Genomic DNA, 19,173 nt, shown 5'->3' on the forward strand with positions numbered 1-19,173 from the left:
CCCTATGGTATTCATTCTCATTTTCAAAAAAATTACCCTTGGATTTTAGGGATTGTAGAATAGTCCTTAGGCTTTGTTAGGTTACTAATGTGATTCCTCAGTTGAGAAATTGAGGCGTTACGGGGTCTTAGCACATAACATAGGCCCAAGAATTTCTATAGCATGCTTCTTTGTGAATTCCCTTGACCCAATTGAAGGTACATCAAAGGTTTATGGTCCAATTAAGGATCTGCTTTCAGAAGAAAACCCACCAATCTACAAGGATGTTACCATCAAAGATTTCATGGTACATTATTATGCAAAGGTTCTTGATGGGAACTCTTCCTTGGGCCCCTTCAGGTTGTGAATTAAACATGGAAATACACTCTTGATTTGTTTCCTATGGAGCTGGCTGTAATATACCTAAATAAAATTGATTTGTTTCTGTTCTGTACTAGGGCAAGCTTACGTAAGAGAAAGACAAAAAGTAAACCCTAGCAGAGCACTAAAATAGCCAAAACTACCATAAAAGGAATATTCTCATTAATGTTGAAAAGTTGGTTTCGTACAAGTGGATGACCTCCCCTTTTATAGAGGGGGTGGTCATGATATGGACCTTTCCTATATTTGGGCCTGACAATCAGGGCCCAAATCCCTGTACATATAAGACAAATCCAAAGGAATCTTCCAGCTGGCTTGTGGGTCCATCATCTAAGGGAGGGCAATGAAGCTCGTTGTGTCGTACTTCCCGCCATGGCTATCTTCAATGGTTTATTGTTCATTTTGGGCGGGACATAATCTTCTTTATGTCCCGCCCAGTCCAGTTTCCATGATAAGTGACATTGTTTTTTTGTTGATAATCATGATAAGTGACATTTATGTATTATGTTTTGGACAAATGAAATAAATGAATAATCTATGTTTGTTGATAAAATACAAAATTTTAAGCTGCCTTGTATTCGTTCATGTCATGACATCAAGTGCTTAGTTTGAAAAAATAGCTACCTTATATTCATTCATGTAATGACATCGGCAGGAAAATGTAAAGAAAATGACTTACCTACATATTTTTACTTAAAATCTGTAAAACATTCTGCAGGAAATAGCCAAAATTTATGTAGTCTTCAACTAAGGATCAGACATCTCTAGGAAATTTAACCGCCAAAGGAGGGGAGTGCAGACCTTTCTTAGCAGGCCATTCAGCTGAAACCAAAATAAAATAACATCTTTCATGACTGTTGTATATTTGCTTCTTTTAATTTCTAAGACAGGTTTTCTCCAAAAGTAATGTGTAAAAAGATTGTTGTAGAGATGTATGGCTTGGATCTTTGAAACCTGAAAAAAGCATACTTAGAGTAAAATGCAACCAGAGTCGTAGATATACTATTGATGAATGATTTGCACTATTGATGGGTTTCCAACGAAGTTATTTGATGTTTGTTTAGGAAGATATAGTAATAGAACACATGAATCTTCTCTGGATGTTTCAAGAAAACCTTCTGATTTCTAACTAGGGCTGTGCAAAAAAAAAAACCGGTTCTTAGAACCAAACCAAAAACTGAACTAGACCAAACATGTTGGAGACTTGGAGCTACACTGCACAAAACTCAGAAAGAGAAGCGACTCCTTCCACTGTTTGTAGCTGTTCTTCTTGCACGGTCAGTCTGATCTGTTCTTACATTACACAGTCGGTCCAGACGCGTCGTCAAGCTCAACCATGCTACAAGTTATATACATCGTTTCTTTCTGTATTAAATTTGAATTTTTTTTTTACTGATTACCTAAATCTCTCTTCATAATTTTAGCCATGTTTTTTTTTTCCTCCATATTCCTCTAACAATTAGACTATCATTTACTATCTAATAAACTCCTACCTATAAACAAGGGTAGCTGATTCCACAACACTACAGTGAATATAACGCAAAATCCAATCAAGAGAAGCAACAATAACAAGAGTTTTATACCACAGGTCACCTATGTGGATTGCACTATATCATTGTGCTAGATCAAAAATCAAATTTGAGAAATATAATTAATAATGAGATCATTTTTAACAATATCTTACTAAATTCTTTTTTTGTCTCCTTCTATCAAGGACAAAATATTAAGTTATCAATTCTTCTCACCAGAGCCTCCATAAGCCTACTTTGTACATGACCATACCACCTTAATCGAATTTCTGTCAATTTTCACACGTTAGGCACCACCCAAATATCCAATCAAGAGAAGCACGGAAATAAATTTTACAAAAGTAGCACTCTCAATTGTGAGTTTGTGACTGTAAACGCTTGAGATCAGAAAAGAATTAGACACGTTGCATTTCTAAGCCGTGTCTATCTTCTGAACATGATATGCATACTATAACAACATCAATTTCTATTATCCCAGCACAAATGAAAACAAAATTAAAACTGTCAACTTTTGTAAAATATTTGCCACTTGCCGTCTCAAGCAGCCCACCATGCCCTTCATTTCTGTTTGCCAAGTTATCTATACAGAAAATACTGCATTGCTGCCATTCTTCTCGCTGCCAATACATACAACAAATTCCATAAATGAAGCAGAAACCCTCACAAGTTTTAGAATCGAAACTTGAACTAGAAGAAATGGGGGAAAAAAGGTTCCATGGGAACCTAATGCACTAGTTTTAGAAAGGAATTTGGGGATACTGAGGTGATGCTTCAATATGATTTGTTATAATACCAATGAATTAAAGCTGCAACAAAACACATCAGATCATATATTTCACTAATCTCTTCTATTTTGAGTCTATACACGAATTATGATTTCCTATTGGTTCCCGCAATCACAACAGTCAAGTTTTGCACTTCTGAAAAGGGAATTTTTTGTGTTTTGGAAGTTGAAATTCTGGAGATGTATTTATTATACTTTGGAAATTAAACTTCCGGAAGTATACAAAAAGTTTACTTCCAGAAGTTGAACGTGCAAAACTTGACTGCAGTGAATCCAGATCTGTGTATACACACTCAAGAGGATGTCTACACATCTTTTTCCTATGTACTAATAACTCAGTCAGTAAACTCTAAACAGTGTCTACAACAAGCAGAGACTAGATTTTATTTTATACATTATATTTAGAATTATAACTAATGCCATGCAATGAAAAGGTTCTGTTAAAGGTTTGATCTCATTGAAAGGAAAACGAAATGTATGCCTAAGAAAGAGTACAGCTACCTTACGTCCTTACCAATAAAGATTTGCCTGTAAGCAATCTGAAATGTATAACCTATTCTTGACATCTTTCTATAGTTTATCTACATGGAACTCAGCCACTTGCGCGCATCAATGAACCCTTGTTAGCTCATTCTAAGCTATTGTTTCCACCTTGTTCTTCTCTCAAGGCAACTTGGTAATTTGATCTTAGATTCTGAATTAAATAAATAACAAAGAAGTTCTGGAAATTAGTAAAAGTAAAGAAGAATGAACTATTTAAAGAAATGGAAATTGCATAATGAACTAATTAAAATAGGACTAAACATTTATTCTAGTCCACATAAGATACCAGTGAAATTAATTTGATCCTTTGAACAACGTCGATTCAATTGGATCCCTAAGTCCTAACCATAAAAGTGACATCAATTTAGCAAATCAAATGCTCCATAAACGTTCTTAATCTAAAACAAAAATATTGGTGAGGTATTATATGATTAAGAGACTAAAATAACTTTCATTTAAGGACCAAATTGACTCACTTGTATCTTTTGAATTTTCTTCTACTATCCATTAACAAAAACAGGGATGATGAAGAAAATGGGGCTGGATAAAAAACTAGTGAAAGAAATTTCAATTCTCAAAGAGGCCAAGGCGGAGGAGATCGGAGAAGAAGGACCAGGAGACTAGAGAGAAGGAGGATCAGTTTTGGCGAGAGGCTGAGGGTTCAAGGTTACAAATCGCAAAGAAGAAGGAGGAAGAAGCCGAGAACAGGGCGGAGGCAACGTCCAAGTGAGCGGAGGAGCATCAGTTGGCGGAGCAGGAGGAGAAGGAGCTTGAAAAGATCTTGAAAAAGCCCGATAAGAAGGCGAGCAGGGTGTTGATCCCCGTGCTGAAGGTGACAGAGGGCGGAGCTGAGGAAGCACCGCAAGGAGGAGCAGAACCTACTTGCGAAGAAGGCGGACGAGGCTAAGAAGTGTAGCGCTGCAGAGGAAGAGTACCAGAAGATGGTTCTGGGTTCCAACACGAATCGCGACGATTCCATCATTGAAGCGTGAACTCTCGATGGTGCAATCGCGCAGATGAGCATTGATAACAGCAATTTGCCCCCTAATCAGCATCCCAAGTGGCACCTCATAGTTGGCTGCATTCAAGGCATTTGAAGAGGACGAACTCCCTAAGTTGAAGGAAGAAAAACCAGGCCTCACTTACAATCAATACAGAGACATGATATGGAAGCTCAGGAAGAAATCACCTCATAATCCTCTTAATCAAATTGCTGAGTGATTGATTTGAATTGTGACCAGTTTAAAATAGCTTCTATTGGCTATTTTCATTGGACGGCAGAGCAATTTGTAATTCTTAAATAATGTAGATGTAAGGTTAAATGATGAGTGAGATGGAAAGGTAAGCCTGGACTGAGATTGAATTGCTTGTATTATGCTTGTCATGAAGCAGTTATTCTAAGAGTTTAAATGGTTGGATGAAGTACAATGTCAAATTTGATATAAAAATAATAATTCAATTCTCATATTTCTTCTCTCTCTCTCTCTCTCTCTCTCTCTCTCTCTCTCTCTCTCTCTCTCTTCTCTCTTTAAAAAAAATCATATTATCAATTCTATCTAAAAAATCTATTTGAACTAGTTCATTAGGTTATGTCTCTCTTCCCAAAAGACATAGTTTTTACCAAGTAAACTAAGTGACCAGTAAAAACAAATAAGAATGATAGTAGTAGCATGGAAGAATTAGACAAATAATCCTCTTTATTTTCAGTGGATGCATTGTACCTCTAGTAATGTGACGTAATAGAAATCCTCCATGTGCTGCATGAAGGCAGTCCCATCTCTGATTGAGCGGAATATATTTATTTCAGTCTGTAACAATTTCTCAATAAGCTCCTTCTCACCCTTCATCTGGATAGATCAAAGTTTACGACGGTGAACATAAAAGAAAGATCAGCTCTAAAATCTTAAAAGAAGACTTGGTTAATGTGACTATTAAAATTGAAATTTGGATAACACTCGTATACAATAATATCAAGTTAAAACACAAAAATAATTATACGCTAAACAAGGGTTCATCATTGGAGTCCTACTAACGCGTGCAATTAATTTTAGCATCAAGAAATGGAAAATACTCATTAGCAATGATTTAACTGGCAGAAAAACTAACTCGAAAATTTGAGGAAGAAATCAAAATGACCATGCCATCACCAATTAAATGTAATCAAGGATCTTTAGTCTCTTCGCAACATCAAAACAAAAGAAAGCAGGAAACATATGTAACATCTTTATTTGAACAAAATTCAAACATAAGAAAAGTTGGAGCTAACAAATGTGTGTGTTCTCTAGGATACAGAGTGATTGGCACAGAGAAAAAGCTTCATACACTCACACTAATCAATAACTTCTTATAAAAAATCATATTGACAGGTGCATAAGCTAAAGAGTAAAATACACTCACCCCCTCAAGGTTTGTGAGAATAACACTTAACTCCATTCTTATCCAAAATATACACTCCACCCCAATAATAATCTCATAATTACACTTAGCTCAATTCTTCTCTGAAATCTTCACTCCACCCCACCCCTTTAACACCATCCAAAAGATGCTAACGGAATATTCCTTTAACTCAAATTAATTAATTAAAATATAAATGATAAATAAATTACATTATCCTCTAACCAAATAATAATTGTACTATAATTTTGTAAATATTCTAAATATTTATAAAATATTTTAAATACCTCCAAATGAAAAATAATAATTAAACTTGATGTTTATTATGGTCAAAATATTTCTCTCTCTAATATAACTCAAATTTAAATATGGAGTATTTCAGTCAAAATATTTATCAAATGATGAGTTCTAATACCTGTGTATAACCTTAAACAACTTATATTTTAGAACTTAAAATGTCATGTGTTTAAGTGCTCATACAACCTAATAACTAAGGTAATCACATATCGTCATAACACAATTATATTTTGAAAGTTTAGTAAACTTATTGACAAATTTTTTTAGTAAACTTAGTGGTAAAGTTTTTGAGTTTTGATGGTTCTCACATTGAGTTAAGTTTTGCTAAATTTGTGATGGAAAATGTTGTTGCCTTGAAGAGGATGATCTCAAACTTAGCTGGAAGCTACGTAACTCAGATCCGGAAGAAGTAAAACAGAAGTTGTTCTCGTTTAAGAAATGTTCTAGTTCTATGAATTTGGAATTACACCAAAAAGGCCAGAACATGCTTTATTGTAAATCATTTGTGCTGCCCTCCAAATAACAAGGATTTTTTTACTTGAATGAGCAATGATTATCTCGTGCTACTTTTTTTTTTTTAAAAAAAGTATATTTATTATTTAGTTAGAAGATAATGTAATGTATTTATATTTAAATTAATTAATTTTGAGTTAAAAGAATATTTTGTTAGCCTCTTTTGGATGGTGTTAAAGGGGGTGGGGTGGAGTGTAGAATTTAGAGAAGAATTGAGTTAAGTGTAATTGTGAGATTATTATTGGGGTGGAGTGCATATTTTGGATAAGAATGGAGTTAAGTGTTATTCTCACAAATCTTGAGGGGGGTGAGTGTATTTTACTCTAAGCTAAATTATAACCATCATATCTACCTTTTTTATGAAATCAACTATCATGTCTACCTTGCTTATGTCGAATTGTAGAATATTTGAACAAAAGCAAGTATTTCACTAAATAAACTAATGATATGTTACACGCATTCCATCCACTGGTGAACTATTTAAAAGCTACAATTACATGAAGTTATTTGTTAGTGTTAGATTGGTTTTGATCCACAGTAATGTACTGATGTCAACAAATCCTAACACTTAGATGAAAATTATATAAATGGGACCCATTCTACCTGTAAAAGCCCGGTATAATACTGTTTAAAAAAAAGATATTACATAGAGCTTCTTGATATAAAACAAGAGGCATACAATTGCAAAATAATCTATAAGTACGAGCCTAGTTTATAAGGCAGGCCATAAGAATTTTAGTTGTCTTGTATCAATTAGAGATTTATTTTTAATCTCTTGAACCTTAACCTCTCAATCAATGTTGCCAATGATCAAATCATTTGAACGAGAAATTATCTTTTTAAGAGATATCAATACTCACTTGACCTAATTTAACTAGTAAATGAGGTGAGTGAAATGCAAACCACCATATCCTAGTTATTCTTGGCTCTTTTGGATAAGCTCTAGAAACCGACATTTCAGATATAGCTTTTTTGTAAAAGCTACTCTTTCTATCTTATGCAGGACACCACAAACTATTCTTTTAGAATTTTACTTTTCTTTTTTCAAAGCACTTGTCCAAAGCACAAATAAATGCTCCCTTAATATATCTATTTCTAATATAACATGTAATATGCAAGTGAAATTTAAATGCATGACTACATGAAAATTCGATAAGATACTTACAAACTCACTGACTATAACATCTGGCGTGGATTCCCCAAGGACATCACCTTCGTAACCATCACCCAAAATATCTTTGTTTTCCTGGATAACATGCACTTGACATATCAGTAAAAATGAAGCAACAGAAACTATCTAGTCTAATTAAGACTCAAGAAACCATTCCCGTTTGTCTCAGACTCAAACAAACAAATTTCATATGCTCGGCACATGTCCTTGGCGCTTGACATGACTGTAAATTACAATTAAACCTTTGATGCCACGGAGCTACCCGAAACATAAAGACAAGAGAGCACACATGATTCCCTCATTGATGGTAAAAAATATATCCTGAAAAACATTCAAATTATTTCACGAGACCAAATGAATTAAGCCTGATCTCATCTTTAATTTACAGTTCCTAAACAGCGAAATGGTTTCATTCATTATGACTTGATTGTTACGAAACGACATCCAAAAGTATCTACATACAAAAGATATTGGCAACCAATGAGGTAATAATTAATTCAAAATCAAACAACTAGGAAAACCAATGTTGCATGGATATGGATGTAGTACTGGTATCCAGCTAACAAGGAATACAATTTGAAAAAGATTTAAGATATTTTTCCAAAGTAACCTCCCACCAGATAGGGTATAAACTAATCTCTCGAGATACTATTAGCCATCGAAGTGGGGACCTTTCCCAATAATATTTTCTGTATACACATGGACTAAGGATTAAAACCAGAACCAATTACTGCTAATAGTCAAATCAATTAGACTCGTTAAAATTGTAAGAAAAAAATGACAAGACATCAGGATACAAGTTAGGGTATATTTTTATATTTTGAATCGAGGTGTGTGTACGTGTGAAGAATTAGAATAACTACTCACTAGGGAATTTCTTAAAACCCCCGCAGCAAGAAATACAGGTTGATTAACATGACAATAACCCATTAATCGAGGCACTGTAGGAATAATATCTCTGTGATTCACCACTCGCCAGCTGTCTTTAATTTTCTGCAAATACCGGAGCAAAACTGTTAACTGTTTTAGAAATGTAAACAGAGAAACAAATCACACTACTTTTGCCTAATATACGACAACTGAGAAGACAAAATGACTCCGAAAGTGTGAATGGAAGATTGAAAAGAGTTAAAGAAGATTTTTGACATGTTCAATCGAGTACTATTTATTGCTTGATTATCTGGTGTAAGCATAGCTTGTTTGTCTAGTTTAAAGATAATTCAGAATTTACAAATTTGAAGAGGCTTTTCAGAAATGCATTTTTGATGAGCCATACTAAAAATCAAGGGGAAACCCCCAAGGGAGAAGCAATTGTACTTAGAAAAATTCCAAAGAAATTAATGACTATCAGTTGCAAAGAAATCCTTTTGGAGCTTTTTTGCTCGCTATTGCTAGTTAGAAAATGCTCATGTAGCATCCTCATAAAAGAGAATTTGTGCCCCATAAGGATCTTTGAAGAAGTTCAACTCATAGAAGAACTACACATAGCATTGTAGAGCATCCTATTTTCGAGAACATGGGAGATTTAAGTTAAGCTACACTCCCTTGGTTCTTTTCTTTACTTTAAAGGTTAATATGGAAATGAGTCGTCCACTTATCACAGCTATTAGTGTCTGCTATTTAGGGTTACTATCTCCTATTTAGGGGCTGCATACACCTCACTAGATACTCTTATCCAATGATTGACATTTAATTCAATATAGCATGCAACAAGGCAATAAAAATAGCATCAACAAAATAGCTATACTTCTCGCTGACCTCATTGTACACTTCTGCAAATCTTTTGTTACCAACCCTAGGAGAACCGAAGTTATACATAGTAATAGAAATTGCTCCCCGCCTGAAAGACAAAAAAAACTGTATAACCATGAATAAACAGGGAAAGTAAATGGTAGGTTAAATTAATCTAGAGGTCCAGTTTTTTTTTTGAAGTTTTAAATAGGGACTGCTAATGCTTTAGTCATTGTAAATTACAATGCTAATAGGACATATTGTTACCCTTGTCATGAGAAGTCTTACATTGACTTGAGATATGGTCAAATAAGTCTTTCTAAAAGGCAGAGCAATTCTCACAGATGAGCATTGTTATCAAATATCGGGCATGACAGCGCCATGGCTGATATCCTGCCATAATTCGCTATCATTATTTGTCTAATATGGTGGGTTTTTGGCTCTTCGACATAGTCCACCATACTCCATTAACAACACTACACCTGAGCTAGTTTTTGAGGTAGAGTTCAACCTAACCCAAATTCTAAGATGATATCAGAGCCTACCTTAAGCCACCCATAATGGGCCACCCACAGATGTCTAGTCCTGCAAACTTCACGCTCTAGATATCTAGCCCCGGACATGAGGGGGGTGTGTCAAGAAGTCCAATGTTGACTAGAGATATGGTCACTTAAGTCTTTGCTAGCTTTTGGGGTAAAGTTAGGCCTAACCCGAATTCTAATTATTACTTTACTTCGAATTGGGTCTTCCTGAATTTGGATTAAGTCTAACTCAACCTCAAAGTTAGCTCACTAGATGAGCATTGTCCAATCTTTTATAAGCTCTACATTGGCCATATCGCTATATGATGCGGGTCATAACATTGACCTTACACTATCAAGTTTTATACTATCATGCCTTACCCTACCATACCTATTAAAAGGGCCTTAAAGTCAATTATAAAGGAATGAAACTAATTAAGAGATAATAAACTTACTTAGTTAATTGGTTAGATGATAGTTCAAGCGCAAGCAAGGTTGCCAATGCACCACCCAAACTATGACCGGTCACATAAATATGCCATTTGTGGAGGGGCTCAAAATGATCATCTCTGGCACAAAAACAATATACCCTCGGTTTGTCAATATGAATCGAATTTTGAGGTGTACGTTTAATATTGAGTGATAAAGTGACATGCAAAAAACGAATGAATTTGATCAACATTCTGAGGCCTTACTTTATAGGAGTTCGAGAGATTATGCCTATCATACATAGCATAAATGAAAAATGAAGACAATCAGCAATTATAATAGGGTTTTGATACATCCACACTCTTCTTTCTCTTACATCTCATTTCCACTCTTTCTCTTCTAATATCTCTCTTCTTTTCCTATCACATCACTTATCATATCTCTCATTTCTTCATATTTTCTTCAGGTCTAGGTGAGATTCATATGTGAACATAAACTTAATGATTATAATATATCCAATAGGCAATATGTGACTTTAACCACTTTTTCAAGCGGAAAAATAATGTAAATACTTAAATATCCTGTTTGAGTTAGCAACTAGTACTATAAGCTGTCACAAAACAATTGCAACTTCTTCAACTATGTAACAAAGGCATATGTTATAAGATGCTTTAAAACCTTCCATCGTCCTTTCACCCAATAGTTTAAGCTTTTGGAATAGTTGATTTATGATATCGTATCAAGCCTCATTGACCAAATAGCCAAGACTTTCCTCATTCATAAAAATAAACAATAACCTTAGCATGTCCATAATGAGCCAGTGCACTGTCCACATCTTAAGCCCAAGAAGGGTTTTGTATGAAGGGGCATGTTGATTGGTATAATAAAATAGTTGATAAAAAACAAAGATGTCTTAAAACCATTCATGTGCACTAAAGCTTTTGAGATAATTGATTCACGATAATATCATATTTATTTACGTAACATCATTCACAAAAAACAAACACTCAATAACACATTTTAAAAGATTAAATTTGGAAATCAACAGAATTTTCAATTAAATATTCAAAGAAATGAAAATGTTTTTAAGGCAGTGCTTTGTGCAATGAAAATATTCAAAAGTACAACTTACACATAACCAATTGCAAGTCGAATTAGAGAAATGATCCTGGTCCTTACTGAATCGTATGCACTTAGAAAACCACTATGAACCTGCAACAATCTCAGGACCGTAAACAACAGAGGAGATTTCTGTTCTTATAGACTTTTAGAATCAATTAAACAAGTCTGACACATAAACCTGCCAGCAGTGAACATACCTGAACCTCTTGCTTGAAATCTCCACCAATCCTTTCAGGGTTCAGCCTATGGAAGTTATAGCAGAGTTAGATATGGAATGAATTCATTTGGTGAAATCAAAATGCATTTATATCAATCCCTAAATTAATAATTTGACACCACACCAATAGATTTTTAAGGCTCCAATATGGCATAACCTCTATCTAACATGAAATGAAAAAAGAGGCATTTTTCAATACGCTTTGAAGTAATAAAAGACTCAATGGCAAAAAAAAAACACACGTGTCAGGCCTATATCTCATGTTTATTCCATAAAAGGACAGCAAGGGACTCTGGTGATAAATAGGTAAATACTAGGCCATAAGAGGAGAGTGACTAAGGGTGTGTTTGTGAGTTGAGTTTTGGAGGGGAGGCTTATGAGAAGCCCTCACCTTTTTTGGGAGATTTTAAAAAGGGGGGAGAGGTTTGGAGAATTTTAAAAAAGCCTTCAAAACCCCTCTAAGACCCTCCTTTAGTTGTTTTCTGGAGTTCCCCCAAATTGGGGGGTTTAGAGGAAATTGAAACTTGCAAACAAGCTAGCTATTGTAGTTGGAGAGCCCAAGGCCTTATAAACCCCACAATAGAATCCCATACTTCAAATGTGGGACTCAAGTCCCATACCTTGCAATTGGGTACCTAACACCCACAAACACACCCTTAGGGTCCAAGATGGAAGCCTGAGCTGAACTGAATGATGAGGATGCTAAGCTAGAAGAAAGAGAAAGTGGGGAATCAGAACGGAGCGGGTGCTGAGTGATAAGGGAGATCACAATAGTGGGCAGAGGGGAAGAAAAATATGGTAGAAGGTGACTTAAGTGCACATGATCTCTCCTAAGGCTGAGATTCTCCTTGGGCAGTTTCTTCCTTTTTTTATGACATTTCTTTTCTTGGTTGCAGTTTCCATTCGAAGAGATTCCAGAATACCTTCTAGTTGTAAGGAGTTAGCTCTAATTTCATATGTCACAATCATGATGTACTTTATCAATAGATACATGCACAAAATAAAATATCTTGCTACTGTCCATAGAATATGCATCTATTATTTTTTATAATTTTCCTCCTTCCTTTTCATATTCAAGTTTTTTCTCATCTAATTTTTTTACAAATTATTAAGTTTTAAAGTAATCAAATCAAATATATCATACTAAAATCAAGCCCTGTAAGATATATTGAATTCTCTCAAGATTAAATGTATATCAAAATGGTGAGATATAAGATCAATGAAAGTTAAACCAAACAGCTAAACAAGTCATAACTAGGTTAGAAATGAATCTTACCCGGCTGGAACAATCATTAGATCAGTTATTAAGTCCTTCCATTGTGACTGAAAAATAAAAAATATAAGCATCTTGAAGACAACCCAAACGCTGTACTACATCTAAAAGAAGAAGAAGAATATGAACTACCTGTTCTGTTCCCCTAAAAGCAACCACTAACCTTCTTCGCATAGAATCGCGCCAAATTGCAACCTGAAAGTTCCAATGATTTAAAAAATAGGAAGCAGTTAGTGGAATAAGATATAGGAATTCTATCACAAAATAGAGTTTGGGATGAAACATTGCCAATGGTGACAGTCACAAAAAATAGAGAACTGGGCTTATTAAAGAGCAGATAACCGAGCACCTGTGTGTCTGTGGGCGCATTGTCTAAAAAACATATTTTTTCAAATTCAGATTTAATGAAACTAGCATGGCCCAGTGAAGTGGCCAGCATTGCCCAAGCCTCCATGGCAGTTTCGGCAGTTGAAAAAAGTTCTCTCATCTCTTCAGCTTTTTTATCATCCAACACTGATCCATTTTCTGAGCTAGGAATCTTCGGTAGACATTGAATGCCATTTCCTCCTACTTTGGCAGAATCTTCTTCAATTTTCCTCTCTTCTGAAGAACTTCCTTCATCTTTCATTTTGGAAACCGTTGCGGCTAAAAGCATTAAACCTCCTAAAATTGAATCAGTTTGCCTCATCAAACTTTCTGTTGCTTTTTTTACTTCTGGAAGAGGAGACTGAATTGCAGCAATGGCAGGTTTGCCACTTGTTTTATCCTCTGTATCATCTATGCCTCTAGGCATTGCAAGACCAGATTGAATATATGTAGCTTCTGCAATATTTTGGGATTGTGAACCAATTTTGTCTAGAAACTCCAACCCATCCCACTTGAATTTCCCAGGAACAGTGAGACCTAGCTTTTGAACAACGTTAACATTGATAACATTAGTAAAATCCCTCCAAAAAAGTTGATTCGACAGCTCTTCCCCACTAGTTTGTGTAGATGGTTCAGAAGTGTGCCCATTTTCAGTATCACTTTCATGCGAGTGAAACTCCTCCGTGTTTCTCTGTTCACTACAAGCTTCATTAGAGGCTTCTGAACTACCAGCCTCACGAGGAGGCATCTCTAAAACAAAAGGAGATTCATTCAGTTCCCCAGAACCTTCAGTATCATACTCATCATTATCAGTATCAGACATCTGGCCCTTCTGAAGATATGCCTTGTTAAATGACTTTAACTGCCCAAATGCATATTCCACAAATTGGCGGGTTTGTACTGTATTTGAACCAGTAACCTTTTTGAGTGCGGAATCAAAACCATTTATCTTTAAGAAGTCTGAAACAAAAGGCATCTTCCACCACTTCTTCTCATCATCAATTTCATCAAAGGTTTTATATTTAACCTAAAATCCAAAATTTATTATAGAAATCAACAACTTCTGACTAATCCAAACTCGCACTATTTACATAAAGCGAATAGTTTATCCCAAAGAAATATTGACTGAATTACAAGAAAAAGTCATATCTTACATTAATCACTACAAATTTGTTAAAAACTATAAGACCTTTTAAGAGGAAACAGTTCAATGCAGTTGACAAATATATAAACATGTTGACAATTTAAAAATAATATAAAACCATTAATGTGTCTTCACCTGATCGCTTAAGTTTTTGGAATAGTTGGTTCTTGACATGGTATCAAAGCCTTAAGGACCACGCTTCATGCCCAATGGGCTCTTGCGTAAGGGGGCGTGCTAAGAATATAATATAAAAACCATTGATGTGTCTTCATCCAACAACTTAAGCTTTTGGGATAGTTAGTTCATAGTTGACAAACATGCATGAGCATGTGGAGTTGTAGCAATGAATGATAGAGTGACATAACTTTGACTACTAAATACACATGAAATACAAATGACAGACATCATGCATTCCACTAAAATTCAAATGGCCAACAATTTTCCCCCATATAAAAAATCTGTACTGTTGGTTTTTTCCTTTCTTTCCCATTAAAAGAAACATACCTCCAACTGAACCTTTCCACCACCGCCCATTCCTTCCAGCTCCACCAGTATTTCATGCACATCTCCTACGAGAAACATATTTTTGGTAAAACTTTCGCAGCCATAAGCATAATCTTAAATCTTAACTTTATAAGATCTACCTAAAAAATTCATAAGTCAATATCTATACTACTTTTATTGACAGTTAAAATTCCAGGTAATCATGATACTGAGGCACGTCTACAAGAAAGTGGAGCACAAATTCAACTAATTGAAACTTTAAGCAACACACTAATCTTTCAACATTGTGCCAACTGTATCCTTCAAGATATTCTGGTCCTCACCATCACAAAGCCATTCCAGATCAACACCTGCATTCCCCATGCGTTTGTGAGGAGCTACAAGGTTAGCATCCCAAGCTGCAACCTACGATACACTGCAAGTTGTTAGAAATTTAACACGAACTTTTCAAACTAAATTTACCATCAGATTTTTATTTTTATTTCCAAGCATATATTTTCATGGACTTTCATTTTTCAATCCAGATTATAGGTGTTTGATTAAATAAAATTATAAACAGAAACACCTCACTTTAATTATTGTTAGAGAAATAATATAAAACCATTAATGTATTTTCACCTAATAGCTTAAGCTTTGGTTCATAATAATGTATCAGAGTCTTAACAACGGTTTCAATCCATGCTGCCCCATTCTTCGAACACATAATTTCAGATCAAGGTAGATGAACATGTGCACAGTCTATGTTGCGAGCCCAAAAGGCTCTTTCGTGGGAGGGCATGTTAGAAACATAATATAAAACAATTTCTGTTTTCACCTAATAGCTTAAACTTTATCAACATATGTGTGTAACTGATGTTTATCTACACATTATAACCTATATGGAGATTAATGTGGCAGTTAAATTTCACACTATTATGAGAATACCATCTATTAGTTAAATTGTCTGGACAGATATCCAGAGTATGATAAGACTAAAGCATATAACCATAGTGTTACTGTTAAGCTCAATGAAAGAAGACAACCTAACTTCAAGTCTACTAATATTATTAACATTCTCTGAAGGACATTAAACTCAATTGTTTCAGGTTCTTAAACATGTCCAAGAAATAGAAGACAAGGAAGAAGGGATTAAGGACATCTATTTAGTATAACTGTTAAGCAAGGATTAGTTACTATATTTTCATGTATCAAGACATCCCAATGGATTCCAGGCATGTTTCCATGACACTTTCGGACTTAAAAAGATTCTACATCATTGATAATTTTTATAGGCAGAAAGATTTCTCATAAGTGTGCGCATGCTATGTATGGATACAAGAATGAGAGAGAGAGAGAGAGAGAGAGAGAGAGAAAGAGAAAGAGAAGCAATGCTTGTTAACCTGCAGAGGTTTGTTTGGAGGCAGCTTAATATTAAAAGTAAACTCCTCATTCCATGTTGGCTCTTTTGTCCTGCCATCAATTAATTTTACAAAATGAAAGAAATGTACTAACTGGTTATGGTGGTAATTTAAAAAAGCAGTGCATAGATGCACCTCTGCAGTTAAGACATCCAACTTTAGGGAACAAAACTGAAGATTGTAGGATTTTATAAATTAAAAAACATGTTCCTCACAAACTAACTTAGCCAATACACAAATTTGATAGGAAATGAAAATTCATAAATCACGATACTTCAACTTCACAAATGCTTGCAAGGACAATATGAAATATTTTCTAAAGAAAGCCAAAACAGTCACACCGTATATATTCAGCAGTTACAATTGCTGTTTTTAACCATCCGACAGTAGCCTTTGAATAAGGGAAATGACCAAAAGATTAATATGAGAGCTCACCCCCATTTGATATTGCTTTTAACAGTCTGAGAATCCATCTGAAAGACCACATACGGGTCACTTGTTCCCTGGAAATCACATAAAAGATTGAATTACAGAGACAACAGAAATAAAAGGAAAACTGAGTATTTATATTAATTAGCTAAAATTGGAGGGGAGAAAATAACTATCAGGTATGTGGCTTGATAACAACAAATGCATTTCATATCATCACAAAATTATTCAATGGAGTAGATTTATAGTAGAGAACCAACCCATGGATCCATGGCCGGGAAACTGGACCCTTTTTTCAACTTTATGAAGAGTTGACCATCATAAATTTCATGAACGAATTCCCTGCATATGCCAAACAGATCTTGTTAAGCATGTCCATTCTTTTAAATAGAGAAAGCATTTCAGGTTAAATACGAAAACAACCAAGCCACATCTATTTAGATGGGGTCAGCTGAATGCATCAAATGACTTCATTAGGCTCTATCAAAAATGCATTTTAATAATTTAAACTTATGATAGAGAGATCAGCCCTAGCCTCTAAGCGTGATATGAAAGACAATTAACACTTACTCAGAAAGATAGAGTGTCTTGCAACCAGCAGCATCAACCTCAGGCCTGCCCACATTTTCCTGAAATATGTTATAATGGGAAGAGAAAGAAAAGGATTAAGCATGAATACATCATAAAGATAAAAAAAAAGTAGCATTGCATCATTGCATGTTTCTTAACCAATAGTTAAAACCTAAAAAGTAGCAGCATACTTATTTTCCACTTTCCATTTTCCATTTTAGTTTAATGATAATGTTAGATTACATTCTTTTCTTTGAAACGAATAAAATCTACCTTTTCATTTTAATTAGGCTAAAGTATTATTTTAGTACTGACTTATAAAATGTCTCATTTTAATCCTTATTTTTCGGAAACAGCATCATTTTTCTCATGAACCCCAACAAAATGGTGAACCTTAAACAATATTTTTGGTATGATATTTATTTATTAAAATTGTCCAGTTTTTACGAAAAATAAATACATCAACGACTAAAATTACACTAAATAAAGACAACTACGGCGCATTTGGGTAAACAGCTTAATTAAGCGCTCATGGCAATAAGTGTTTATCGCATAAGCATTTTCATAAGCTAATTTGAGAATTTTTTTTTAAATAAGCTAAAAATAGATCATAGGTAAGTCAAAGCTCTTATTCATAAGCAATACTATCCTAAACAGTTTATGAAAATATGCTCAAAATATCTTATACATATGTCATAACCTATTTACATAAGTTATTTCAAACACTTGGGTAAGCCTCTATGCTAACACCTTCGTAAGCGCTTAGGCTATAAGATAAGCTCAAATAAATAAGTTCTTCCAAACATGTTTTACACTTCTAATTATTTCTAAAAAACAATAAATGATATTCAGACATACAAATAGTGCATACATCTAGCCGACACTCCATTTTTCTAGCTATCTCTTTCCTCTATCGCATATCATATCAATTACTTCTCTCTTATCTTCTTTATAAATTCATTTTACTAACAACAAATATACTTCTCAAAGGAAAAAAAAAAAAAGAATAAATTCTTGGTATACTTGTTCATATTCCCAAACACAAAATTCCACCAAATTCTCGAGAAACAAACAGAAAACAACATACAGGGGGAGTTGTGTAGGCCTCGAAGGCGAATCCTGCAAGAATAACCGCAAGGTTGATATCAAATGGAGGCCGTTCTGCCCGTTCATCATCTTCCTGAACAGAAATCCTCTCAACCTGAGAACCAGTTTTGGAGGAACAGCACGTTGAGAAAACGCGCTTTCTCCTCTGCTTCCTCCATGCGAGCGAGAAAGCGCGCAAGTTTCCGGGAAAATGGGGCGGGAAAGAGCGAGAAAATCTGGGCTTGGAGGAGTGTTGAGAGGGGAAATTGAGTGAGGGAGGAGAGAGAAGGTAACGCAGTTGCAGAGAAGCCATTGTTTAGTATAATAGAGTGTGGAATGAAAGGAAATAGGATAACTTTTTGACGCTTAACCTCTTGTTCATTTGCATCTCATGTGACTCTAAAGACGCATGTAAATGTCATTAGGGTTGGCACAATTGGCTTTAGGTTCCAAATTTAGCTCTCACCTTCATAAGTCGAGGGTTCGAATCCCCCTAAGGTTAATAAAATCTCAGTTGGTGGGTCACCCTCCTCGGGGAGCTGAGCCTCTGCTGGCCTCCCAACATGCCACTGACACCCTGCTCAATAGTGTGGATGTGTTTTCTCTCTATTCTACTATTTTTACTAATCAAGAAATAAAAGATGCATGTTAACCATTTAGAGTCTTAGTGGTGAGATCTTATATTTTTTTAATGGCTACTACCACATTATAAAATTGAGTTGAAAGAGTACGCATAATTTTCTCCATGACTTAGTTATTATCACCTTTATTTTCATTTTTGAGCAAACTAGGT

General features: G+C 34.9%; 1 protein-coding gene and 1 pseudogene across 3 annotated transcripts; one reads left to right on the forward strand and one right to left on the reverse strand.

Moving 5' to 3' along the window:
- Positions 1–1,990: 1,990 nt before the first annotated feature.
- Positions 1,991–18,771, reverse strand: LOC130722426 (uncharacterized). Of its 3 annotated transcripts, XM_057573147.1 has the most exons (19): positions 18,382–18,764; positions 17,295–17,353; positions 16,985–17,066; positions 16,731–16,798; positions 16,278–16,347; positions 15,222–15,303; positions 14,899–14,963; positions 13,234–14,277; positions 13,017–13,079; positions 12,888–12,934; positions 11,592–11,637; positions 11,405–11,484; positions 10,299–10,412; positions 9,350–9,431; positions 8,459–8,584; positions 7,586–7,666; positions 4,938–5,063; positions 3,188–3,367; positions 1,991–2,506 (listed from the first exon to the last, which is right to left on the reverse strand). In XM_057573147.1, exons 1-18 carry the CDS (start codon positions 18,691–18,693, stop codon positions 3,302–3,304), a joined length of 2,613 nt encoding a protein of 870 aa, XP_057429130.1. In that variant the 5' UTR covers positions 18,694–18,764; the 3' UTR covers positions 1,991–2,506; positions 3,188–3,301. The 3 variants fall into 3 exon arrangements, with proteins under 3 accessions (XP_057429130.1, XP_057429131.1, XP_057429132.1); XM_057573148.1 differs by lacking the exons at positions 1,991–2,506; positions 3,188–3,367; positions 4,938–5,063 and having other exon boundaries at positions 9,350–9,448; positions 18,382–18,770; XM_057573149.1 differs by lacking the exons at positions 1,991–2,506; positions 3,188–3,367; positions 4,938–5,063; positions 7,586–7,666 and having other exon boundaries at positions 8,458–8,584; positions 9,350–9,448; positions 18,382–18,771.
- Positions 3,398–4,526, forward strand: LOC130722427 (uncharacterized; annotated as a pseudogene).
- Positions 18,772–19,173: the final 402 nt, after the last annotated feature.

Source organism: Lotus japonicus, chromosome 6 (genome assembly GCF_012489685.1).
Source record: "Lotus japonicus ecotype B-129 chromosome 6, LjGifu_v1.2".
Taxonomy (NCBI): domain Eukaryota; kingdom Viridiplantae; phylum Streptophyta; class Magnoliopsida; order Fabales; family Fabaceae; genus Lotus; species Lotus japonicus.